The sequence below is a fragment of the Melanotaenia boesemani genome, chromosome 20, assembly GCF_017639745.1.
Source record: "Melanotaenia boesemani isolate fMelBoe1 chromosome 20, fMelBoe1.pri, whole genome shotgun sequence".
Lineage (NCBI taxonomy): Eukaryota > Metazoa > Chordata > Actinopteri > Atheriniformes > Melanotaeniidae > Melanotaenia > Melanotaenia boesemani.
The window spans coordinates 24147123-24174726 of NC_055701.1; the positions used below are offsets into that span (position 1 = coordinate 24147123).

General features: G+C 39.0%; 1 protein-coding gene across 4 annotated transcripts in view; it reads left to right on the forward strand.

The window, feature by feature from the left end:
* letm1 (leucine zipper-EF-hand containing transmembrane protein 1) overlaps positions 1 to 27281 on the forward strand; it is a 28634-nt gene extending 1353 nt beyond the window's left edge. The window contains exons 1-15 of one of the 4 annotated variants that reach the window (XM_041971414.1): positions 525 to 549; positions 6297 to 6354; positions 8088 to 8580; positions 12191 to 12334; positions 12503 to 12640; positions 13543 to 13746; positions 14458 to 14577; positions 14788 to 14919; positions 15032 to 15190; positions 17012 to 17134; positions 19210 to 19344; positions 19459 to 19652; positions 21570 to 21602; positions 22138 to 22294; positions 23243 to 27281. In XM_041971414.1, the coding sequence (XP_041827348.1) occupies positions 540 to 549; positions 6297 to 6354; positions 8088 to 8580; positions 12191 to 12334; positions 12503 to 12640; positions 13543 to 13746; positions 14458 to 14577; positions 14788 to 14919; positions 15032 to 15190; positions 17012 to 17134; positions 19210 to 19344; positions 19459 to 19652; positions 21570 to 21602; positions 22138 to 22294; positions 23243 to 23395 (2253 nt within the window). In that variant the 5' untranslated portion in view covers positions 525 to 539 and the 3' untranslated portion in view covers positions 23396 to 27281. Of the gene's footprint in view, positions 1 to 524; positions 550 to 6296; positions 6355 to 8087; positions 8581 to 12190; positions 12335 to 12502; positions 12641 to 13542; positions 13747 to 14457; positions 14578 to 14787; positions 14920 to 15031; positions 15191 to 17011; positions 17135 to 19209; positions 19345 to 19458; positions 19653 to 21569; positions 21603 to 22137; positions 22295 to 23242 lie in introns of those variants that run through there. The other 3 variants (XM_041971411.1, XM_041971412.1, XM_041971413.1) reach the window with 3 other exon arrangements.
* Positions 27282 to 27604: the final 323 nt, after the last annotated feature.

A 27604-nucleotide genomic window follows, 5' to 3' on the forward strand; every position in this document is an offset into this window, starting at 1 on the left:
TGACTAAGTTAATACTATTCATAGAAAATTTAACACTTAATGCCACTCATCCCTATGACTAAAACTCTATCACTACCCTAACTGACTAAATACTTCTGTGCACATCAACTGGTTAATTAAATCTTTTAGAGTAATATAAATGCTCAAATTTATCTGCACACTGACAGGTTTTGAACTGAACATTAGTTAGTACTAATGTGCTTTGATTCCAAGATCATGTCGCCATGTATTTTTGAAGAGCCTATGAAGTTTGTTGTTGTATAACCAGCGTCGATATCAAGGTGATGAGACTAGTTGTACTTTGGTTATGTAATTTGTAAGTGGATCACAGTAATCAGTGAGTAGCATTGGAGACATTAGAGCATAATGCTTCTGAGGAAATATTTAATGTCAGTAGTTCCAGTAATGTGCATCCTTAATGCATCAGGTCTGTTTTATAAATAGATTATGGGGTCATAATGAGGATTTGTCTGTCTGCAGTGACTGTGACTGTGCTCTTGGCTGTAGTCCCAGATTATCAGACAAATTGCATTGGTTCCATGAGTAAAGGTCAGTGCCTTTTATATCTTCACCAGAGACAGACCAAGCTAAATTTTCCCATTTAAAAAGACTGCAAGACTAGGAAAGACCAGATATCAGATGTGATTTAAGTATATTCTATCCTTTTCCATACTGGTAGGTAGGTAGGACTGGGCGGTTAATCGATAAAATCGATAAATCGAATTTCTGGAGATTTATTTTTATGAAAATCTGGATTTTTTTCCATAGTTAGTTAGCAGCAGACTTAGCCTTCCCTTCACACCAGAACGGTGTTTGTCTGACAGATTTTCAGTGAAGTGACCCTTCACTCACGCCTGGGATTTAGCTAGGGCTGGGCGATATGGCCTAAAAATAAAATCTCCGATTTTTTATAACCAAATCCGATTTCCGATTTTAATCGATTTTTTTTCCTTTTCTTTTACAAAACATAAATAAACTTATTAAAAAAATTCATTTGTTTATATAGATGAATGCTAGCAAAAATAAAGCATATAATTTCATAGCTCTTCCACCATATAAACAACTTCATATCTTACATTGTAATATGTGACACAATGCATCCGTGATCTCTTTCCATCTGGATCCTTATCATACAGGATCCACTGCAGAAATAATTCCCCTGATGAAGGTTATCTCTTAACTAGGGTTTGTGGGTTAAGTTGATTTCAGCATCTCATAAGAGAGCAGCATTTCTCACTGCCGTTATACGCACAGCTAAATCCCAGGCGTGAGTGAAGGGTCACTTTACTGAAAATCTGTCAGACAAACACCGTTCTGGTGTGGAGGGAGGGCTAAGTCTGCTGCTAACTCACTATGGAAAAAAATCCCGATTTTCAAAAAAATTAATCTCCAAAAATGGAAAATTCGATTTATCGATTTTATCGATTAATCGCCCAGCCCTAGATTTAGCTGTGCGTATAACTGCAGTGAGAAGTGCAACATACCCTAGTTAAGAAACAACCTTCATCAGGGGAATTATTTCTGGTTCCTGTATGATAAGGATCCAGATGGAAAGAGATCACGGATGCATTGTGTCTCATTTCTATGTAGGATATGAAGTCGTTTATATGGTGGAAAAGCTATGTCATTATATGCTTTACTTTTGCTGGTATTCATCTATATAAACAAATAAATGTTTTTAATAAGTTTATTTATGTTTTGTAAAAGAAAAGAAAAAAAATCGATTAAATTCGCAAATCGGATTTGGTTATAAAAAATCGGAGATTTTATTTTTAGGACATATCGCCAGCCCTACTGGTAGGTTTAGATTACGATCCTAATATTATTCTGTAAGCTGCTAGTCTTTGAGACAACTCTATACCCCAAAAACTTAAACATGTGCTTTTTGCATAAATTCTGAATTCATATTATCAAACAAACAAACAAAGAAAACCAGCCTGTTTTGTATAAATAGGAATGGTAAAGAAAACTTAAGCTTGAAGTTGAGTTATATTTGAGGTTTCAGTCCTGCTGAAACAGCACAACATTGACTAGTATGCAGATTTTGCAAAGTGGATTTCTACAGTCATCCACTTTGGACCACAACATCAATATAATACTGAAGAAACAATAAAGTTAGAGTTGTGGTGAGGTTATGGTGCATGTGAGTCATGTAGGTACAGTATGTTAAATCATTTTTAAGGTGGCATGCAGTGTTTACTCTTTTTAGGTGATTTATTCATCATTTTGTAATCTCCGTTTAGGATTTTTGGTTGCCTCCACATTAGTGTTCAGTATCAGTAAGTGGTGTCTAATGGGAAATAACCCAGAAATATCTTTTATGGGTACTGGGGAGGAAATATCCTTGAAACCAAGAGCTTATTAAAGCTACATGCTACATGTATTTTAGCTCCCAATCAGTATTATTTTGAGCACAAGTCCCATTTGGGTCAAAGCTGCTATTTGTTTACATGTGGATAATGTCCATGTAAACAGTGACACAATTGGTTTGTACAGTCATGTGAGAAAGAGCACATGCTGTTTTAGTTCAACAGTCTTACATGGGATGGCATAATGAAGAATCATCTGGTCCTCACCAGGTTTAAAAATGAGCTAAATACAACCTAAGATGAAAAACAACACATTACATATCAAATGAAGCTGTATTTAATTTATTCCAAAATGGGCAAATATTTATTTAATAATTTATCTAATTATATGAATTATAATAATAATAATAATAATAAAAAAAATACACACACACACACATACACATAGTGTTTCCCAGATACCAGGTAGCAATTTGTGGTGCTTCCCTGGCGTCGGTGAGGGAGTTGAGTGTCGTGGTGGTCGGTGGAGTCGATCACCAGGGTGTATGTAAAGTTTGTGCAGCGAGCGGCTTTTAAATACACACTTTCTGAGCTGCCATATTAAAAATACACCTGTGTGCTTATCTATTGTTCTTCAGTCACCAGCTACAACTACAAGAAGCATTTGAAAATTTTCAGCCTCAATTCTTTAAAATAAGTTTTTTAAGAGAAGAGAGAACTAATCTGTTTCCACCTCACCTGTTCTCCCTCTCTCCCTCTCTCTCTCTCTCTCTCTCCCTCCTTCTCTCTCTCTTTGCTTGGGTATGTGTCTGAGCGAGAATGATGGTGAGATAGAGCACTATGAATGAACGAAATGATTTTTTAGGCCTGTTAAAGGATTTTTAATCAGATTAATCACAGCTTACAAATTAATCATAATTAATCACCATTTGTTTTTACTGTATTGTATCAACAGAAAGAACCACTGCTTATAAATAGTTAATGTTAACTGACTTTCTCTTTAGTAACCCTCATTTTGCATCATTTTCTGTTGCCATTATCAGTTTCTTGCATCACAACAGAGGTCCACTTTACTTTTAAAACATTGCTTCATTTAAAGGTCCCATATTATACACTTTATTCCCAATCTGAGACCATTCATTAATATCTAAATGAAATATTTCCGCCATGGTATTGACAAATCGACCCTCAGTTTGAGTGCAGCGGCTTCTCTTCACCTCCCTCTTTTTAGCAGCTTCAGAAATGTGCCGTTTATGGTGGGTGGAACCCTGGTGGAGCAGCTCAGCTGTTGGCTCCGCCCATCGCATCGCCCGTCATGAGGTGATTGACAGGTTAATATATTTTCAAGCTATCAGACTAATAAGGCCGAAATGATAAAATAACTGCCAGCTCTTACCTCTCCAGCTGTGTCACGGACAGTTGGTATTGAACCTGGCTTCAGCTTCAAACGGTTGGCGAAGCCTGCTTTCCATGCCCCCATGTTGTGGAAACAGTCCTCTTTGAAATGCTGGCCACAGACATGCAAAACCTTTGGAAGTTTTCCGGGTACATTTCCTCCAAAAATAAAATTAATCCACTCAGTCCTCGTGGGTTCAGTGGATGGAAGTAAAAAAAACGTTTTCGTGTTCATTTATGCAGCCACAAACAGAACAGTGCTTCTGTCGCTTAGCCATGTCCGCTAACGAGGGTTGCCGAAGAGGGAAAAACACTGGGCGCTAGGTGATTTTTAGAGGGCGGGCTTTGAGAGCCGGTAGACGGGTCCATCGCTCTGTGGGGAGTGGTTATTGTCCCTTATGACGTCATAACGTACACGCTTTCAAACAAGCTCATTTCAGCGCTTACTTCCCTAGAGGTGGAGCAGGGGGGAGAGAGAGCGCCTGAAAGAGTTTCACACTTACGGGTCTCCTACACATGCGGGGGGACCAGTATGACTGTTCCAAAACCATTAAAAAGTGAATTTTGCATAATATGGGACCTTTAATTAATCTTTTATTTGTTTACACATAGCTCTCTTAAGATTTGGCTACAACATTTCAATCAGGTCGAGGTTTGGACTTTGACTGGATCATTGCAACAGCTCCATTCTTCTCTTTTTTAGCCATTCTGTTGTAAATGTGCAACTGTGCTTTGCTGTGCGTTCCTAACCTAGTTTAATCCAAGCTTTAGCTGTGTAACAGATGGCCTCACATTTGACCTATAATACTGCGGTATCAAAGCCCAAACCATCACCTCTTCACCACTGTGCTGATATGCTGTTTGGATCTGAACAGGATCCACAGATTTCCACTTTGGTCTCATCTTGTTTGCAGATTGATCAGCAAAAAATGGCTCGTATTAGATCAGGGGTGCCCACGCTCGGTCCTCGAGATCTACCATCCTGCAACTTTTAATTGCAACCCTTCTCCAACACGCTTGAATCAGATGTCATTTGCATGTCATTTAGCTCTGCAGAGGCCTGGTAACGAGACAGTCATTTGATTCAGGTGTGTTGGAGGACCGGACTTGGGCACCCCTGTCTTAGATCATTGATTATGTTTTTCCTGCTTGAAACTGAATGATTGAAGCTTAAACAGCCAAAACCGCTGTTGACGTGGAGGCGGTAATGCTAGGCAACGGTCATTTTAAGCAAGAGTGTTTCATTAGCAGTATCTGGCAGCTTCTTAATTGTAGTGGATGCAGTATGTGCTCAGTTTTTAACATGCTACCTCTGAATTTTGGTTTAGATTTTGGTTTAGATGTGATGGGCTGTTATTAATCTGAGGTTGTATTTTCCTTACATGCAGTGATATAAACCTTCTTAAACTCCGGTAGTAATGTTTGGATTGGCTTAGTACAAGGCAGTTACAACTAAATGTCTGCAGGCTGGAGGTCATAGAGGAATTAACTGTTACAGGCAATAGTCAAACAGGCCGTTGCTGGGGTCACGGTGCGGATGAGTCAAGACCAAAATAGTACTGCCAAAAGCGCAGCTGATAGTCTGTGGATTGCTTTAGTGAAGCCAAAATCATTAAAACCGCAGAGGGATGAAACCAATAATAAAACACTGAAGCTTGGTGTAGCTGTGAGTACAGCACAGTTGAGCAATGTAGGGTTGAGTAATCTACTGTATTTCCAGGCTTTTCCTCTCTGTGCTACAGTAGATGTTTGGTCACAGAGGTGACGCCGTTCTAGTAAACTCTGTGTCCCCCAGGCTGCAGGCCACAGCCTGTCATGTTCACCCAGGCAGTGCTGGATTCACTCCATTCAGCCGCGTGAGTCGGAGGAAAGGTGTGGCAGAGCTGAATGCTTTGATCTAATTGGCTGGAAGCGTCTCACCCCTACACCCTCTTTCTGCCTACACATGACTAGTTTATGAGTGTTAGAGCTCCGTGATGGGCTTCTGAGGGTGTGAGTGTCCCTCCTACCAATAGTTAAAAAGGTATTAACAGAAGAACAGTGTGTCATATGTGCTGACAGAGTTTTTAAAGTCCTATTGTGTACCAAGAGTACTTTTAAATAGCAAAAAGTAGTTTGCTGGGGGTAAAAATCTCAAATATATAAATATATATATATAGAGAGAGAGATAGATAGATAGATAGATAGATAGATAGATAATAACTTTGTTTTTTTTATAAATAAAACTATTTTCATACCAGAGTTCTGTACTGCTATGTGATGAATTAGCTTTGCTAACATAGTTGTATATATAACAAAGGGCTTACTCAGGATTTCAACAGACTTCTTGGTAGCTGTTCTTTGATAGATGTTTGCGTAAGACACGGGGAGTGACTTTAGAGTATTTTATTGCATAACCACTATGAGCACTGCTGGTGTAGGGTCTTTAGATCCATAAACACATAAGAACAGGGGGACTCTGCAAACAGCTGCTGATGTAAGATTTAGTCTAATCAGCAGCAGTTCTTGAAATCTGATACTATGTGTGTTTGTGGCCTTGTATAGTCTGTAAGATACATTTATTTTCATGTTTTTTTTCCTTTTTCTTTTCAGAGAAACTAAAGGACGGACCCTGTTTCAACTGCACAACCCTCAGACTTGCCAGTCAAAAGTAAGCCATTTAAAAGTGATGTACACAGAGTTTCTGCAGCTAATGAGAATGAATGAAAATGACAGCTTGCTTTAAGACAAAGTTAAGTTGAATAATTTTATACAGCATATGCAGATATAACTTAATTTGCACTGGTATTCATTTTCAAAATTCAAGATTTTTATTGTCATTATACAAGCATAATACATTTTTTGAGTCTCTTGGCTTAAGCAAACAAATAAGAAAAAAGAAGTCACACATAAAAAAGTAAAAAATAAAGATATAGAATATATAAAAGAAATAAGAACACCTCTGTATTTTCAGAAAATGAGAGAATTCCCAGCAGACAGTAATATTTACAGGGTGAGAAAAAGTTCATCCTAGTGCAAAGACAGAGGTGTGTGTGTGTCTGATAGGGTGTTAATCTTCAGTGTGTGTGGTTGTGGAGGGTTGGGTTCATGTGTGCAAATACTGTAGGGGCAGGCTGTAAGTGTTGAACTTCAGGGGGCTTTTGCTTTCACAGCTCTGGGGAAGAAGCTGTCTCTAAGGGCCGTCCCCACGACGCAGATTTGCAGTAAAACCACAAAAGTATTTTAGCAATCTGTCCTTTCATCCCCACGAAACCAGGGATTAGCCTCCATGAAACCGATCTGAAACCAGATACCAAGGTGGATAGGTTTGAGACCTCTACCATCTATGGCAGGGCTATTCAATACATGGAACAGGGTACATGGAGTCCAAATCTGGTAGATGGCGGCCCACGATCCCCTGAGCTTTCCTGGGCTAAGTACCTCTTGTCCTGTGCTGCCATACCAAACCGTCACACTGAGACACAGAACGCTCTCAATGGTGGCTCTGTAAAAGGTCACAAACAGCTGAGAAGAGTCCCGTCTGCTTCACCTTCCTGAGGAAGAAGACCCTTTGTTGAGCTTCTTACCAGGTGTGAAGTGTTCACAGTCCAGGAGAAGACGGAGGAAATGTGGATGCCCAGGAACGTAATGCTGTCTACACACTCCACCGCTTCTCCTTGTATGCAGAGAAGAGCATTCTCAGTCTTACTGGTCCTCCTGTAATTTACTATGACCTCCCTTGTCTTGTTGATGTTAAGAACCAGATTGTTCTTAGAACACAATTTTATCAACACATATTCCTTTTCAAGTCAAGTTTATTTGTATAGCACATTTCATGTACAAGGTTACTCAGAATGCTCCACATAAAACTTTAAAAATAGTATTACAAGATGCAAAAGAAGCATTAGAATTAGGAAAATTAAAACAAAATATGAATAATAAAAGAAATTAAATAACAGAACAAGAACTATTCCTCTCTGCAAACATTTCATCCAGTCTGGCCCTCCAGTGTTCAGCAACTGGGCTGTCTAATGTTTTATCATCTAGTAAACGTTGCAATTACTTACAAACCAGACTGGAAATGGATACCAAGAAGACAATCTGAAATAGAATAAGACAGATAAAATGCTAGAAATAAGAGCTAGTGTTAGGAATTACCTTTTTTGTTGTTTGTTTTATAAAGACAGTTGCAAAGTTTTTAAAAGCAAACAGTCTAGATAAGTTAAAAGATATAGCAACATTTAAGTGTTCATACACATTCATACACTTCAGAATTTTAATTTCTACTCCTGCTTAAATTTCCTCTTGGTAAGATTATTTGTTTGTTCTATTTTATTTTTTATTTTATCCAAGACTTGTTTACAGCTTTGGAATCCATAACTTTTAATCATGTTGTCCTTTTAGACTTGACGGGCTCAGACTTGGCAGCTTGACCCAGTTGTCTTCGTTCGGTCCTTCCATCCCCTTGTCAGATGAATACTCTGGACCCTGTCAGAGTGTAGACCCACAGCGGATCTACTGTGCTTTAGTAGCGGGGGCCTCGACCTCGCCATACCCTGCCATCACAACAGGGTCCCAGTGGACAATAGCACGACCGCAAGACATCCCTGGGGTCAGGTGGATACACACCTCCAGGAGAAGATGGGACGACTCAAAGGTGGAGAAGTCTCTGCGATTGTTAAAAGACAAGAAGAAGAAGCTGGAGGAAGGAGGGCCAGTGTACAGCCCGACGCTGGATGCAGAACCTGCCAGAAGGACGCTCCGTCAGCGGGTCCTCGATGAAATCAAGCACTACTACCACGGCTTCAGGCTGCTGTGGATTGATACCACCATTGCTGGGCGAATGCTGTGGAGGGTGCTGAATGGTAATCCCCTGTCCCGCCGAGAGAGGAGACAGGTGAGCAAAGAGGAAACACTGATGCGTTTTTAATTATGTTTTTCTATTAGACTGGAAACTGACTTACCTGAGTTCAGAGATCGGGGATGATTGAGTTAAGATTAAGATCTTACTGGCTGCTAAGACATCTTGTTCCCGAATGTTTAATCCATGGCTTCTCTAACCTAATGGGATTCATTACAGAGACTTGCTGCATGCTGAGAGTTTGTTCACAAGTTGTTTAGCTGATTTGTTTGCTTAATCAAAGCTCTTTAAGGAGAAGCTTTGTGTGTTGCAGCTGTGATCAGAAAACTCCACAGTTGACTTTAGCTTCACCCTGTTCTTGCACTTAATCAGTATGTCACATTGTTGTTATTTTACCTCCCTGTTCCAAGAAGTAGAGAAATAAGAACAAAGCAGAGATGCCAGTGGAACTTCTTATCATAATGTCCAGCTTAGTTTAATTAATAGTTTGTCAGCCCTGTGTCTGCTGCAGTAACCTGATAAAAGTGTTTGCTCATAAATGTCAGTTCAGGGAAGGTGAGCCCGTCAGCTCAGGTGACACCACTGTGTCCGCGTTCTTCAGGAGTTCAGGATGGAGCAGATTTAGGTGACATGATTGGACCATTGCCACGGCTTTTCCTAGAGAGAATGCACGTGACGTCACCGAGGCTTTCTTCGCCATTTGGGGACAGCTGGCTACTGTTTCCATCCTTTCAGGTTTCTCACTAGTAAACTGTGTTGAAGACATGTGTAAAATACGCTGATAAGAAACATCCTTACAGTCATAACTCAGAAGAAAAGTGAAGATTTGTTATGATGCAGAAACATTAATGACTTAGACCCTCACAATCTGCTGACCAATGAATGAAGTTCAGGTTTAGACGCATAGCTATCTGCTTCACTTTCAGAGGTCAGTGTTTACCTGATGTTTGGTGTAAGTTCCTACACCTGTCATGAATTTAAAAACCAATGATCATTAAATGTTTATGCAGCCATTTTACAAACGGATGGGTTAAAAACTGTGGGCTGCAACTACACCATCATACTGAAAATTTATATGTTAATTAAACTTTAATTGTGATATTTTGATTTCAGAATTAAATATCTGTTCATCTGTTGAATTAATTATATTCTGGGTGTTATAAAAGGAAAAGGCAAGTGTGTAAATATACAGGCTTATTTAATTTAATACATCTTGCAAAAGATGAGGTTAAACTATGAATGCAATCAAAAATATAAGGAAGTATATTTAGTTACTACAAGGACAATGAAATATACAAATAATTCTGATGGCAGATCTACTCTGAAACGTCTGAAATCAGACGTACTGAATGTGTGACACAACAACACTGAGACTCATGTTAATCAGAGAACAACGAACATTACTGGTGGAGGAAAGCGACGTTTTCATCTGCACAGTTTAATTCAGATTGGTACCGCTGCATTTTTAATCTTGTACTTTTTGTGCCTATAGACAGTAAGTCTTTCTACATGAACTCTCAGGTGTACCACCTCACCTGTTCTCATCATACCGTTCATAGCTGACATGCTGTAAATACAGCCATCTTTACTTCTGCTCACATAAAGCACAAACTGTCCGTGGAGATTAAAAAGATGGGAGCCACTCCTGAACCTATGTAAACAGACCATGGGTGCTCTTAAAATGGCAATTTATTCCCACAGTTCTGTGCGTTGGTGACGTCAGTGCACATTCTCTGCTGTGGTTGTTTAGTCATCTGTTTACCTTGCTACGGGATATTCCCTTAGGCTTTGGTTTAAACATACTAACACTCATCGACTCCTTTATTTATTTCCCCCCTAACGTAGTAGCATAGAACATCTAGATGGTGAATTCAGGTATTCATAAATGTGTGATGATCTCCCACAGAGAAAGTTAGAGGCAGCACAATATTATGAAAGGTTTATTTCCCTTAAATGTTTACTTGGGTAAAGAGAGGAGTCTGAACAAACTCTAACTGTATCTCTACTCAGCCGTAAATGTAATCATACTGTTAGTTTATTTTACCTTGTGCCCCTTTTACACTCTACAAACCGCACTGTCATCTACATTGAGGGCGCATTCACACTGGCACAGTTTGGTTGAACCCTGGTCCACTTTCATGGTTGTTATGGTTCATGTGGAGCGGTCTGTACCCTCTTTTGCAATCTGGTGCAGACCTAAGAAGCGTACTTTGGTTGAGACCAAATGACTGTGGCCTGAGTTTAGTGTAACAAAAGACTGTAGCAGTTGTGGGTTTGTTGTCTCCAGCTCCAGTTTTCAGCTTTTACTAATGATGTGCCTTCTCTGTTTCCGTTTCATAAAGTTTTTAAAAAATATCCATCATCACATCTTCAGCCACTTTCTCATTGTTGAGAAATCCGGCAGGGGTCTCAGTTCAAAAGAAGCTTTACATTCCACTATATTCCAGTGATTTGCAATGTAAATGAGATTTCTGATATTTATTTATGTCTTTGAACCTAAAAGATAGAGGTTGAAATGTCCCATTACATACAGCATACATGTACCAGGCTCTGTGTTAAAGAAATAGGGGAGATAAAGCGTTACCACAGTGCTAACAGCTGCAGGTCAGCAGTAATGATGACCACTGTTTCCCCCACCCCCCATTTAATCAGCACCATGACCCCATCTACACCTTTTCAAATGCAGCGACTCCTTCAGAGCACATGTTCAAACCCATCTACTCCCCATTCATCTAACCTGGACTGCCTTTGCCTCCTTAATCTCCCCCTTTCATATTTACTTACAATACGCAGGGGTCCGTTAAAGTCTCCCTCTTTTTAATGTGTCACCCCCCTTCTCTCCTCTGGGAGATGATATACATGTCAATGGGCCTGCAGACAAAAGCCTTTTCACCCAGGCTGGCCTAAATCCCTCACCCCACTGGTCCACTGTCATGCAGGTGGAAACAGCAGAGAAAGGAGTCCTGTTTTGGCTTTCTCCCCTCTGGGCCATTTCTGTAGATTGTGTCTCAGGATGATCAGTAAGCTGCAGTTGGACAGCTGTACAATGATGCAGACCAGGGTTGGCCTGCTGATTCCATACACAGACGATTGTTCAGGTTGGTGCTTTACTAATGTGCTTCCTCTTGGATAAAGTGAACGGGTTTTGAGCCGCTGTGAGGCAGAATGTTCACTTTGGTCTGAAGCTCTATGCAAAGTGAATCATTGGGGATGTAGAGGCTCAGGATTAAAGTGCTGACTGTTGAAACTGTATGGAGGTTATTGAGCGGGGTGATTGTATGTAGAAACAAAAGAAAGTGATAAACACTTGCTCACATTTATAGACTTTCTCTGTGAGATGCTGCCCTCTGCTGGAGAAATAAAACTTATACTTTTTGCACTGCGATGATGAATCAACAGATATTTCAAGTACCAAAAAAAAAGCAGCATTCGTCTCATCAAAAGCTCAATTCACCTGAAGTAGATTGCTGAGTTTGACATTATTGTTGCTGCTGAAAAGGGGCCCTACAGATAAAGTTTGGGAACCACTGACTCAGGATAAGGTGGTCAAATATACGTAAAATGATCTATTTCAAATATTAGTTTATACAGTAAATGCAGTGAAATTATAGTGTTGTCATTTTCAAATAAAAAATTTTCTGTTCAGTTTCTCAGAACGTGTGCAGACGTCTTCAGACTGCTTCCCTTCCTGGTGTTCATCATTGTCCCGTTCATGGAGTTTCTTCTTCCTGTAGCTTTGAAACTTTTCCCCAACATGCTGCCGTCCACCTTCGAGACACAGTCAAAGAAGGTAATCAGAGCTGAGGACTCTAATTAATGAAATTAAGCCCCATGAGATCAGAGGAGCAATATATTGTTAAATAATTATGCAGTTACTTTTTTTTATTAAAGATTGTAGGTGGTTTTAGGTGTAGATGAAGTGATCAATGACATTTTAAATTTGTGGCATGTATTTCAGGAGGAGAGATTGAAGAAGGAGCTGAGGGTCAAACTAGAAATGGCGAAGTTCTTGCAGGACACCATTGAGGAGATTGCACTGCGGAACAAGGCTGCCAAGGGCACAGTGACAGAGGAGTTCTCCACCTTCTTTCAAAAGGTTGGTGTCAGAGAGCCATGACATGCACCATAAAGGCTCAGCACCACCCTCTACTGGTTCACATAGATATTTGTTATCAGGTATTAAGTCTACATAAAAAATATGACATTTATTTTAAAATCTGTCATCATTGCGTAGTTTTGATCATCAGGGAGTCTGTTTACATAACCTTTAAAATCTGATAACTGGGAGTAATCAGGCAATATTATAATCAGATGTGATGTGTCTACATGCATTTCTAAAATGTGATATTTAGAAACCCCTGGTCTACATTTTCCAGTCCATTGGATTTCTTTAAGAGCACATACATACATAATGGCGCAACTTCCAATTATTTTCCAAACATCAGGTCTCAGAACATAGCAATGCCCATGGTCCTAGCATTAGCTGTTAATGTGGGAGCTAATAAGATTCAAAATTGTCTGTGCATGACTGTTTTACTCCGTTTCTCTTCTCACTTTTCACTGTTGCGTTCCATTGTGTTCTTCTTGTGTGTTCAGCTCATGTTATGACTTTCATCTTTTTAAGAGAAGATGGTGAAAAATATGGGAGCAACAGTTTTTTTTTCCACATGCAGAGATGAAATAAATCAGAAGTTTACATGCATGAAGGCCTATTGGGGAGAAATCTATGTGTGTCAATCCAATTTCTCATACTAATCTAGTATCAGATTATGCTGTCTGCATGATCGCTTGAATAATCTGGTAACTCCAGAAACGAGATTATCAGTTTGTTATGAACTTGAAGGCATCTTTCCAGTAGCTTACATGGGAGAGAAGTATTGTTAGGTAAATACATCTTGGGTCTTAAAGATTTTCATAAACACATTTTTTCAAGGAAAATTGACCCAATTTTAAATAATTTAAAACGGTTTACAAGTCATAACTTGTACATCCCTACAGATTCGTGACTCTGGGGAGCGTCCCAGTAATGAACAGATCATAAAGTTCTCCAAACTGTTTGAGGACGAGCTGACTCTGGACAACCTGACCCGACCTCAGCTGGTGGCTCTCTGCCGTCTCCTGGAGCTCCAGTCCATCGGGACCAACAACTTCCTTCGCTTTCAGCTCATCATGAAGCTCAGGGCCATCCGTGCAGATGACAAGGTACCAACCTCTGTGGTCATGTTTCCGTAATTTTAATGCATATGGTAATTGATCATATTTACTCATATAACAATCACAAGTGTAATCATTCTTTTATTCATACGATACATTTATTCATTTATTATCCTCAATTACATGTCATAATGTGTATTTTCCTTATATAGAACATTGAAGTTATTATTCTCCTGTTGGGTTCTTGTGTGAGGTCAGGCTGACCACTTTTCTTCCAGACTCATGATATGGGGAAAGGTTGAGACTGATGGGCAGCTGCTAGATACAAACAGTTGTTTAGAAAATAGCAGCCTGTTTGGGTGAGACAAAAAGAGAGTGGCGCCTTCTAGTCTCTCTTCTCCTTTTTATCAGTTTAGAGACTGGCCTTCAGCTAGGATCAGGTTGAATAAAACTGATTCCTAAAATGCAGCAAGGCTGCTCTTGTCGGCTTCTGGGGTCAGCAAGATAGCTCTCGAACTTGCAAGTATTGCCTGTAGTTTATACTTCTCCTGTAATAAACCTTATATACTTTTACTCATCCCAGACTCTTGGTAATTTCTTCTACAACACCGTTGTAACACCTATCAAACTTAAACAGACAACCTTAATTTCACAAAGGCAAAAGTGAGGATGTAATATAGCTTCTTTATGTTTAATTTTTTATTTTAAGTTTAATTTTAGGGACAGCTCTGTAAGACCTATGTACTCTGTTGTTTCCAGCTAATAGCAGAAGAAGGAGTGGAGAGTCTGAATGTGAACGAGGTCCAGGCAGCCTGTCGTGTCAGAGGGATGAGGTCTCTCGGAGTCACAGAGGAGCGACTGAGAGAGCAACTGGTCCAGGTAACACCAACAAACTGGTGACAAGTCTTAAACAGAAACAATGTTTTCCATGGTGGACCATCTCATTTTTATTGTCACAAGCTCTGTATTTTTTCTTCATCCTTTCCTTCGTTGAGGTTTTATTTGGATAAGAAAAAAAGCATTTATAGATTTTTAAAATGTGCAGGATGTTAAACAACAGATTTGTCCTCCATTGTTTTACTGTTGTAGTGGCTGGAGCTGCATCTGAACCAACAGATCCCCACATCTCTGCTTCTTCTGTCTCGAGCCATGTACCTCCCCGACACTCTGTCTCCTGCTGACCAGCTGAAAACCACTCTTCAAACACTCCCTGAAATGGTGGTATGTTGACTGCAAAAACTTAAAAAAGAAAACTGGAAAAAGTTCATTTAAAAGGAAAAGATAATCTACCTCTGTAAAAGCTTTTCAATTCACCTTCTCCTCTCCCTTCCAGACCAAAGAGGCCCAGTTAAAAGTGGCTGAGATAGAGCTTTCCAAAGTGGACAATAAGACCAAACTGGAGACGATGCTACAGGAGGAGGCAGCTATACGGCAGGACACCAAGGACCGGGAGATGGAGAGGCTGGCTGATGCTGCAGAGAAAGCTGCCCGGGTAATTTAGTCACTGAACTGAATTCTGACAAATTTCTTTGCTTAATGTTGTTTTTATACAAACATAAGACCAGTGGTTCAAGAACAGTCGTGCCATACTTGAGGCTGTATGACTTGAAATATGAAATATGTCATTTGAGTTTGAGTGAAAAATTAAGCTTTTTATGAATTACTGGAGCCAAGAGGAGAGACAAAAAGAATTACAGTAGAAAACTGTCATTAAAAACAAAGAGGGAAATTAAAGCAGGCTTTGCACAAACTGGGTAAATATGAGCTCTTTAGCTCATATTTAAGTTTATTTGTACAAGACAATCCAAAGTGCTTTACATAAAACATTAAAAGCATTACAGCCGGTGCAGGAAGCACTAACAAGTGCATTAAAAAGAAATAAAAGAAATTAAATAAAAACAGGAGAAAATAAAGAAAACAGATAAAATGCAAGAAATAAAAGTTCCAGTAAAAAGAAACAAGTTGTTTAGATAAAAGGCAGCAAACAGAAAAGTTTTTAACCCTGATGTAAAACTGCTGAGTCAGCAGACCTGCAGTTTTCTGGGAGTTTGTTCCACATGTGAGGAGCATAAAGCTGAACGCTGCCTCTCCACGTTTAGTTCTGACTCTGGGAACAGAAAGTAGACTTGACCCTGATGACCTGGGGGATCTGGTTGGTTCCCAGAAGATCCTGAATGGATTTTAGTCCTAAACCATTCAGTGCTTTGTAAACTAACAGCAGGATTTTAAAGGCAACTCTTACAGACAGGAAGCCTGTAAAGATCTGAGGACTGGAGTTCTAGGATCTACTTTCTTGGTCTTATTGAGGACTCGAGCAGCAGCGTTCTGGACTGACTGCAGCTGTCTGATGGACTTTTTAGTGAGACCTGTGAGGACAGCACTACAGTAGTCTAGTCTGCTGAAGATGGACAAGTTTTTCTAAATCCTGCTGAGTCATCAGTCCTTTAATCCTTTTTCTTTAAGTGATTTATGATAAATGAGATCAGTTTTAAGATTTAACTTAATAGAGACAGTGTCAGCATTTTGAACTCAAACTGGGAGTGGGTTTTCCAGTAACCAGAATCCTTATAGAGATCATTGTAACTACACTGGGACCTGCTTTTTGGGAGCATTGGTGGGCGGTGTAATTATTGTAATTATGGCTGTCAAACGATTTATATTTTAAATTTGATTTATCACAGGATAGCTGTGAATTAATCATGATTAATCACATATCAAGCGCACACCTAGCTTGCGGTAGGTGTTAAACCTGAAATTGCTGCCTCAACAAATGTATGCTTGATGTTGAGATAGAGGTGCATCAGTTAAACAAAAACTGCTTTCTGCTCTGTCTGCAAAGTGGTTGGCTGAGTGGTTAATTGTGTGATATATCAAATGGATTTTTCTGCAGCCATGCTCTAAATGTGAGGCTTGAAATCTGTCAGAAACTTCAAATATAAGGAGGATAATGTGGTTTTTGGTGGATTATGTTCACTGCTCTGACAAAGTACCTACACACCTAAAATCAGATTACATATGCCAAATTCAGATTTTTATTATGATATTGGTAATAACTTTGTGGTTTATGCGTTAGAAAAATAAATGTATTGATTCTACAGATTTATCTCTTTGAGTTAATGGAAATGTAATGGAGCTTTCTTTTGATTATTTCAAAAGGAATAACAAAAAGAATTAAACAGAAAGAAACATTTAAGTAAATACATGTTTAGTGCTTGTTGCTAGCCTGTTTGCTTTAGTTTTCCATTTTCTTTTTTGTTTAGTTCTGTTGTTTTTTTATGTCCTTCATGAGTTGCTCTGTTGATGTCTTCTGCAGGAGGTTGAGATGGAGCTTGAAGCAAGTCGGATGATGCACAGCGAGGCAAATCCAATATTGTCTAAAGTTAACGGGGCAAAAGAGACGCTGAGAGACACCGCTCCTGTTATTGAGGGGATCAAGGTAATATCATTAACATGTAGTGGAATCAACGGAATTTGAACTGACTGATTCAACATTGAGTTGCAATTTAAAAAAAGAAACTTTGAAGATTGAGGTGAAACCTTTTAACACACGTTACTGTTGCACTTCTGCCTTAAAATTGACTGAAGTAGCAAACTTTACCCCAACTAAATCAGCCTTTAGTATCATGTATTATTAAAATTTTTATTTTAATATACTTTATATACGCTTACTGGCCATTTTCTTACGTCCACCTTGCTAGTACCAGGTTGTCATAATGCTTGGTGTCATAGATTCACCAACATTCATCAGAAATTTTGCTCCATATTGACAACACACAAATTCTGCAAACTGTTTCCAAAGTATGTGCTAATACCTGCTGACACATCAGGAAGTACATGCTGGTTCTGGTGATGTCATTCAACTTATTTACTGACCTGCTCAGATATATGCTGAATCTTTAGGATTTATCACTTACACATGCACTCATGGCCACTTTATCAGGTCCACCTTACTAGTACTGAGTGGGATAGTTTCAACAAGGTGTTGGAAAGAGACTTAGCTCTATATTGACATGACAGCATCACACAGTTGCTGCAGGTTTGTCAGCTGTGTCCATGATGAGAATCTCTGTTCCATCACATCCCAAAGCTGCTCTACTGGACTGAGATCTGGTGGCTGTGGAGGCCGTTGGAGTCCATGTTCTAGAAAGCAGTTGGAGATGATCTGAGCTTTGTGACATGGTGAATTATCCTGCTGGAAGTAGCATCAGAAGATGCTACACTGTGGTCATAAAGGGATGGACATGGTCAGCAACAATACTCAGGTGGTCTTCTGCTGCTGTAGCCCATCTGCTTCAAGGTTGGATGTGTTGTGTGTTGCTATTCTGCATCTTGGTTGGAACCAGTACTTGACTATCTGTTGCTTTTCTATCTTCTCCAACCAGTCTGTCGTTGTCCTCTAACATCAACAAGACATTTTGGTCCAGACAGCTGCTGCTCACTGGATATTTTCTCTTCTTCACACCATTCGCTGTAAACCATGGAGATGGTTGTGTGTGAAAATCACGTCATGTTCAAAGTCACTTAAATCCCTTTTTCCCTCATTCTGATGCTCAGTTTGAACTTCAGGTCATCTTGACCATGTCTACATGACTTCAGCTGCCAATCAATGCTGCCATGTGATTGGCTGATTAGATATTTATCTTAAGCAATTGAAAAGATGGACATAACAAAGTGGTCGGTGAGTGTATTTGGCTACACACTTTTCTCACTGAACTAACACAAAAGCTCATGTTTGCTTCTTTGTGTGGATGTATCTGATTATTTTGTGATTTTTTTTTCTCCAAACTTTAAAACACTTGACTCACTTGCTGCCATCTTTTTGTTTCATTCTGCACCTTAAATTTTAAGCAGTGGCAGACGTTTCTACACTTCCAGGTCAGGTTTAATGATGCTTTCTCCCACCTGACCCCTACATTCCAGTTTATCCTTGCACATGTAGTATTTGGCTTTTTTAGCACATGGACTTAGGTCCGGGGTAAACAGTACTTGCTATATAACATTAGCTTTTCAGAATTGAAAACATGATCAGCAGTAAGAGAAAATTCCACAGATGATTTGTCTGACTTTGTTAAAGAAATGCTGAATATGATTTGCAAGTTCTGTTTGCCCACATCTGTATGTTTATCCCTCCTCTTTCCCTCATCAGTCCTTCTGTCAGTGTCCCCAACTGGATGTTTTCTTACCTGAAATACATTTATAGCTCTACATTACTCATATGGTAATGTGCTTGGAGTATCCCAGTATCATGTCTGGCTTCCCTCTCTTACCAGCTCTGTGTTTTTTGGGCCGGTCTCTTATGTAGATTTTTGTTAAATGCTTAGAGTCACTAAGTGACAGGACTTTTTGGTGGATCATTTAGTGATGTTCTTCTATGTTTGCAGGGAAAAACATGACTATAAACTTCACTATCTAGAAGTAATCCTTAAAGCATCTTAGCTGGACCTACTTCAGATAGTTTGTATAACAAGAACATTTAAGGATATAATTTTAATTTCCATATTTACGTTGCAGGGTGAGGAGATTACCAAAGAAGAGATTGACATGTTGAGTGACGCCTGCTCAAAGCTGAAGGAGCAGAAGAAGCTGCTGACTCTGGAGAAAGAGGAGCTGGAGGAGCTGAAGGACGATGTCCAGGAATACAACGAGGTGCCTCACAGACAAGATTCAAGCTTTGTTTACATTCACATAAGCTTTAATTATTTCTTAATCAAATGCTACATCACTTTAGCTGGACATAAATGCTTCAATGCACTTTTCCAGGACCTGGAGGAGATCAAGAAGGAGTTTTCTAAGACGGGTCAGGAGAAGGCCATAGAGGAGTCAAAGGCCAGCCAGCGTCTCTCTAAGAGGGTGACCCGCATGATCGGCCGCATCGACAAGATCATTCTGGAGCTGGAGAAGGACAAGGTCATCCTGGACGGACAGGTGGACAGTGGCGCCACTCCACCTGTTGGGTAAGAGCAGAAAATGCCTTTTTTACATCCTAACCATTCTGCTTATAAAGCAGCACCCACACATCCCTGCTTAGTTGAGTTGGTGTTCTGTTTCAAATGATTTGGGTTGTTTTCCACCTCATTGCAGGGGTTTTAGGCTTCTGATCGTTCACGGTTTGGGAAATATCCATACTTGCTTTTTTATATCAGTATCTTGATGTCTAAATTTATTTGAATTGTTTTGTTTTTCAAATTTGTCTAATTTATTATATATTTTACACTTATTTTAGCTAATCTTGGCATGCCTATCTTTCTCAGAGAGAAAGCAGATACTGTATGCATCTCGTAACGTCACATGCAGTGTATCTAGGAAACTCTTCTCATTGTTTCCCTGGCGTGTGAAGGAAAACCCCAAGATTGCTCACCTACTTGTTTTTAAAAATTCTTCTGCTGCTGTTCATCCATTAATAACCTGCAGAATCATAGTTATGCACAGCTTTCATGTGGCGCTGTTTTACATGTAGCGGAGAAACGGATCTGAAAGCTGCATCAGTTTCTCTTAATAACTGATTTCTGTATCTAAATTATATGAATAACATCTGTCCACATTAGTTTATGTAGCCTTTCAGAGATAGGCTCTGAAAATGCTAAATACACGTGCAAACAGGTATGAGACTAAATGATTTTTACCTCCTTACATAATCCTAGTGAGTCAGAACCACTGGTCCACTTTTAGTGAGGAGTCTCATTGAATCCCAACATTTTATCTCCTCCAAATACAAAACATTGGCTTCTTTTGGACAGCTTGTCTCTTCTCAACTTGTTTGCATTGGATTCAGGCGACTCTTTCCTCTCACAGCTTAATTTTTTTCTACTTAAAGTTTTTACCTTAGCTATCATGATGACGACAACTACCCAGAATGCAATGCACTGTGACGTTATTGCCCTTTCGCTTGTCCTCTCAGATAGTTTAGTTGTGGCTTTGCAGCATCCGTGAGCTGTAGAGCTTGTGTCATTGAAGGACATGGAGATTTGGAAAGTGAGTGATGCAAAGGCAACTTTTTATTAAGAAAACAAGGGAAGTTTTACATGAATTGTCTGAATGGGAAACAGTGAAGACGGACGAGAGGATTCTGTTTAGTCTGTGTTTATGTGCTTCTTGATGATGATCCTTATCCAACCATCTACCACCCAGTGCCTGTAAACAGTCAAGCCAGGCTTAGATTAAATGCTAGTTTACTTTGATAGTTAGAGATCAGAGTAATTAAATAATGGGAAGATTTTTATTTTATTTATCCACTGGATTCAGTTGACCACCGCCACCAGGTGGTCGTAGCTTTGGGTAACTAAATGCAGCAGCCAGGTTCTTGCTAACTGTTTTTTACTTTCAGATTTTTACTTTCATGATTGATCACATCAACAATCAGCTGTTTTTGCAGGTAGAGAAAAATTGGGCTAAGTTTCTGTTATATATGTCTCAGACTGCTTTTTTTTTCTTTCTTTTCTTTCTTGCATCATCTAAATCAAAATTCTGTATTTGTTTATTTACCTCAGTAACGTTTATTAGAGCCTCATTTAACATGAGATTTAAGCCTTAGCTTAGCTAGAAAATTAGCTCTGCAGCTGGAGGGGAAAACGGGGAATACGGACTGGATAAAATGGAAATGTAAAAAATTCATGTATTTCTTAAAATGTTGCCTGTGGATCATTTACTTCAAATGTTTATGAGCTGCAGCTGTTAATTCTATTATTCTATTATTATCATCCTCATCATCATTACCTTCATCATCATTACTTTCATTGTAAAATGGTGGTGGAGATAGCATAAAGAACAAAAGGCTTTCCCTCCAAAAAATAAAGAAAAACAAAACAAATAGTTTTATTAGTTTGCAGTCATTTGACTGAAACCATTCCTCTAACTGATTTAAAATTTTACAGATTATTCTTTACTAAATATAGTGATGCGACAAGGTAAGATGAACCGCTAAGCCGCCATTTGCTTGCTTGTCAGTGCTCGCATTGCATCATTGTTGTCAAATGCTGAAATCGTGCCATAGAGGATCAGTAATTCCTTTCAGCTTCCTTCCATCTCTGCTCTGTGAACCAACATGTTTCTGAATGGACCTAACAATTCACATCTCACAGCACATTAAACAACATTCAGAAGAAAATATTACCCTCACTGCTTGATTTGAGACTGATTGGGTGTTTCTGAGTGTTGAGGTTTCTGAATCATCATCACTCTCCTTATGCAACGCTGCACACAACTTTTAAAACTAATTATTCCATTTAAAGTTGGCCTGTGCAGCTTTAAAAACAATAATCCAGGTTAAGTCAAGTGTGCTGCATTGCATCTTAGCATGAAATTAACTTAGCAAGTTTAAGCTTCTACGATGAGAAATAAAACTATGATCTGTTTGATTGGTGTGATGTGGGAACCTTAAATCCAGACTTCTCCACCACATTTTACGTCCTGTCAAAGCCGGTAACCGTTTCCTGTATACAGTCTGTTCTACACCTTCAGGGAGAACCTGATCAGCATCGACGAGCTCATCGCCGTCATGCGGCAGATCCAGAACATTCCTGAGGACAAGCTGCAGAGGATTGCCGAGGCCCTCGATGACAACAAAGACGGAAAGATCGACATTGATGACGTCATCAAAGTAAGCTGCTTTTTTTATTGTGCTGTTTGTGCAAATATTTCATGCTTGTGTTTGTTTTCAAGTAGTGGAGACGACCATTTTCTCAGCTGCATCAGACGCTGTGTACTTACTGTGGGAGGTAAAATTTAGATTTCATTTTACCGTAGAACCGGTGAGAGAGAAAATAAGACCTTATGTGTGAGATTTGAAGTGTGTGTTCAGCAATGCATTTAGACCTAATTACTACAATTACTAATACAGAGTAGAAGAGAATGTTTAGTAATGAATGTTTTAGTGAATAAATTGTATCTAACTATGTTTTAGTAAATAAACATTGGAAAATATTTATTTTAATTTGTTTATGCTATGAAATTTATACAAAGTACCTGTCATTTTGAGCTCTTCTTTTAGAATAAAGTAACTTAATACTTTTCCATACAGTTTCAATCGATTTCAAATGATTTTGTTTTACCTGATAATTTATTTTTCTGTGTTTATTTTTTGGGCGATTGTTGACGGATTATTCACATAGAAGTAGTAACATGTTTAAGCTCTCTTTCTGGAGAGATGGCCTGGTGTTTGTCGCAGTTTTGTGATTTTGGTGCTTAAGGGTTAATAACACAAGTTGGTGTCACATTAAACCTGACTGGAAAGCATAATTAGTCACCTTTACAAAGAGGTATAACTTTTAAGCATGGTGCTTCTGTGGAATGAACAGCACAGCTAATCGCGTGGATAGAGTTTGTTTTGCTAATTTACAAGGCAAAGTCTTTAATTGAGGATATTATCATTCTTTTTACTGTCATTGTCATGGTGATTCTGTACAGTTCAGTAGTTTTTAGGAATGGTTTAGAGCTCAGATGCCTCTTGTCTTCCATACCTCTTGTTTAACCACTGCGTTTCTTTGTTTTCGAAGGGACAGAAATCCCCGTATCTCTTTCTCTGACGTCTCTTTGTCTCGTTTCGCAGGTGGTTGAGCTGATCGACAAGGAGGACATCGACATCTCAACCTCGCAGGTAGCTGACATCATGGTGATGCTGCAGAAGGAGGAGACGCTGATTGAGAAGGAAAAGGCCAAAGAGAAGGCTGAGAAAGAACAGGCAGCTACACGCAACAGCTAACTCCTTTTCATTTCAAACACGGAGTACTTGTAAAAAATAAATTAATTAATTAAAGGAATTTAATTAAATAAAGTAAGAAAAAAAAAAGAAAAAAGGTCCACTGAGAAGTTTGTGGGTGGTTTCTGGCCACAGAGAACTCTGCACTAGTTAAGGGAGAATCACAGGTTTACGGCTTCCTTCTGAAAGTTAGCTCCTTAAGATTGTTGAAAAATCAAACCAGGAGGCTTATTGCCTTTAAAATCCACAAAGTCAACCTGAAAGATGATCACTTTTATCTTCTATTATCTGGAGTAATAATGCACAAGATGTAGATGCTTGATTTTGTGTAATAATTTATTTAAACAGGAAACACAATAACGTGGAGCCACGGTTGCTCTCACAACTTTAGAGTCAGAGAATATATATAAATATATATATATTATTAATTTCATCATGTCATTATCTTAGACAACTGAGATGTTATTTCTGGATTTTGCACAGTAAACATATTGTCATTATGGTCATTCCAGTTTATTTTCTTCTCTTTGTTCATCCATCAACCTCCTGTGTTTTAAAGAAACTTCATTTTTTCTGGACTGTATTTGGACTGGTTGCTTGTTGTGAACTATTGAATGTTTAAATGATAACTGCAACCAAAGACATTAGACACAAGAAAAATCATAGAAATCTATTTGGAATTGGAAATCGGTGCAGGTTTAAAGCTTTGCTTTTTAAAATAATCCTAAAATAAATCAGATTTAGTTTCATCATCATGCTAATACCACCTCCTTGTATTGGGTTGGTCCATTTAAAACTCCTCCAGCCTGTCTGGGAATGAGCACAGCGGTAATGTATCCTTTAGGTCCTGTTGGTAGCAGTGTGGAGTCTCCATTGTATCCCACAGAGGCTCGATTGAATCAGGAATTTGGGGTTTAAAGGCCAGACCAACAGATAAGGCTCTGTTGTGTTTAATGGATTAGATTTCTTGTTGCATGTTGTGACGTGTTGCTCTGCAGGGTAATGCTGCAGCACGTTTCACTGCATCGTGACCAGATGATCAGTGTTATCCAAGTAAAGTTGCACTTTTAGTGACAGATTCAAGTTATTTTTTAAAATGAACAAATACACCAGCAGACACTGACTGACACGTTCAAGCTGTCAGGATCATAGAGACACTAAACGCACCGCCAACCAAATAAATGTCAGCTGCTGCAGTGACTGAATTTCTCTTTGTACCAGCTGGTTTCAGAAGATAGCAGAAAGCTGTTGGATGTTGAAAGTGGCAGTTTGTGAATGCAAAGCAGTTTAGTGCAGGAGCTGTATAATTATGGTAGTCTTAGCCTGTACAGGTTAAACGCACAGTGGCCTTCTCATGATACATAAATTGTTCATGTACTGTATATTTATTTTTTCATATTTTAAGGAGATTATAAAGCGCTTATTTTTTTTCCATTGATATATTTAAGTATTTTTTCCCGTTTTTGGCTGAAGAATTTTAATTAATTTGTCTGTAGATGAGATTAGTTTTACACACAAAACAAAGATATGTAGATTTTTGGTGATCTCTGCACTGTAGTCATGCATGTCTGAGGGTTGGAATCAAGGATTCATCAGGACTGATGCTTATAATTTCCGTTACCTGTATCCACATACCTGTTGATGCATTTTCCCCAAATAAAAAAACCTACATAAATTAGTCATGATTATGAAGAAAAGTTCAAACATCAGATTTTGTTGATGGCAGTGTTAAGAGTTAATCTACCTCTGCTGAGTGTTGGCTCATGTTTAAACTAATGCCAGCTCTTTGCTGTCCCTCCACAGTAACTAGAGATGATCCCATGTGTAAACGGGGATGACAGAGTGGTACTTGACATAAAGCTGAGTGGATGATACTCCACTTAATCTGTTCCTGGAATCCTATCCTAAATGTGGATGATTAAGAGCTTGTTCGTCTTCCATCGGGTGTCGTCCAGGTTCAGCTTCTGTGCCGAGGGTTCAGCGTCGCCTGGGACCAGTCAGGCTGATGGGTGCAGGGTAAACACTCGCCCCATACATGGGCCAAAGCTAGCTTTGCTGGAGGGTTGTGTTTAGGTTAGAGATGCTCCAGGGGGGAACATGGCATGTGCTGTGCAGCATTAATCAGCGGCCAGTGTAAACATGTCAGGAGACGTTACAACATCTCAGCTGCACTCAGCTGGGGAGGCTGATGTCTGTGTCCGTCTGCATCCTGACAGGTAGAACTCAGGGGAGCACGGCGGATATGAACCGCAGCGCTACTGTCTGTCGGCATGGAGAGGTTAATAGTCACAGGAAGGAGAGACTGGACCTGACAGGATGTCAGTGTGACAGTGTGAGGGTCACCATCTTTGGGTATTTAACAACAAACTGGGTCATTTGAACATATTTGTTTTTATACATGCATTTAGCATAGAGGAAATCGGATAATTCTCACATTTATTAAGCTAAAACCACAGAGATGTTCTCATTTTACTTTTAGAAATTACTTTAACTAATCACTTGTTTGCTTCTGCAGGCCCACAGTTGTTTGCTTTGTCCTATTCTTTTAGCTACTTTTTGTTATTATAGATCACACAGAAAGAGGAGAAAAAGCAGAGGTTCTCTGTCCGGTGTAAATGCAATAGACAGTTATGTTACAGTAGATATGGACTAATTAATAGAGTGACTCAGGGTGTGAATATTCAGATTGAAGCGGTGCAGCATCGGCCTTGGCAGGGAGGCTGAGAGCTGCAAACTGCGATAAAAACCGTCCTCTTAAGGTTTCCAGTGAGTTTTGCGAGTGCACACGTGGATGTGTGTTAGAGAAACAAGTATCCATGTACCCTTCTTAAAGTGATTTTTTTTCTCTCTTTTTAGGCAGAAAAGGTGTGTTTAACTTTTTGAAAAGACATTGCTTGTTCACAATCCTTTTTAAGGATGTATATTCCCCGTTATCAGGACAAAAATAGAGCTTTATGATCTCAGTACAAGTGGCTGTTTTTCTGCTTCCATATAGGGGATGCTTTGCTACTGGGGGTTATGTGTTAAGGTTGAATTTTGAGACATATCCAAGTATCTTTGAATTGGTCCTTTTTAACGCTAGAGGGATGATGCTGTTTGTAGAAGATATAAAAGATTTGTTTAGTCTGTAACTGGGAAAAAAAGCAGCTGCTGCAAATGAAAACCAACAGGAGCAGATTTATGCATTCAAACCGCAGTACAGCTCCCATTTAAAAAAAAAAAAAAAAAAAAAAAAAAAGTTATCCACAGTCGTGCTTAGAAACGGATGTAAAGTGGGATTTCTGTTGCCTTCTGTGAGTTGCACTAATATTCCTGCTGGACCTTTATGTCACCAGTGTAGCGACCGTGTCTGTGGCAGTGTGTTTCCGTACGTTGAAACTAAACTTACCAAAGACTAAAATCTCCCACCATCATCATTTCCCTTCAGTTTCTTCCCCTTCACGTTTTTTCTGAACAAAGTGAAGATAGAATTTCAGCCCCAGCTGTTGTTAGCTCACATGACATTTAACCACTTTGAAATTTAGTTCATGACTAATTAAATGAGACTGAAATCAGGAAAAGTTTGCTATGCTTGCAGTTTAATATTTGATCAGATTTTGTTTTTGAAATCACATCAAAGTGAATCTTAGGGAGCGACTCAGCGTAAACTAAAGGTGGAGTTTGTTGTTTAATGCTATTTATTTAAAAAATTCCATCGTATTCATCCCAGTGTGGAGACAGGATGATGTTCAGGACATGATGTGAAGAGGTACTGGATCTGATTTTAATTAAACTTGAATCTCAAATGTATAATCTGAATAATTTTTCTTTTTTTTTCATTTTTTTGTTTCTGTAATAAAAAGTATCATTTGCAAAATAAGGTGTTAAATAAATTGTGGATGATCTTCTATTCCTTTTTGTTTGTTTTCTTTTTCCCTCCACCTCATCTCCATCACAGCCATCCTCCATCACCACCTCCACATTGTGTGTAAAACATTCAACAAAGACATTTTCTGTTATTTCTCATCCCAAACCCTCATTTCTGACTTTAATTGTAGCCACACTTCACAGAGGAAATGCAGCCTGTGTATAAAGTATAGGATGTATAAAGACATCCTAATCATGAAAGATCTGGTTTTAAATCCAAATTTAAGGGAAAAAATCTTCCTGTGTAAATCTATGCTATTTAATATTTTAAAGAATATGTTTCAAACGGGCTGTTTTTGCTTTAAA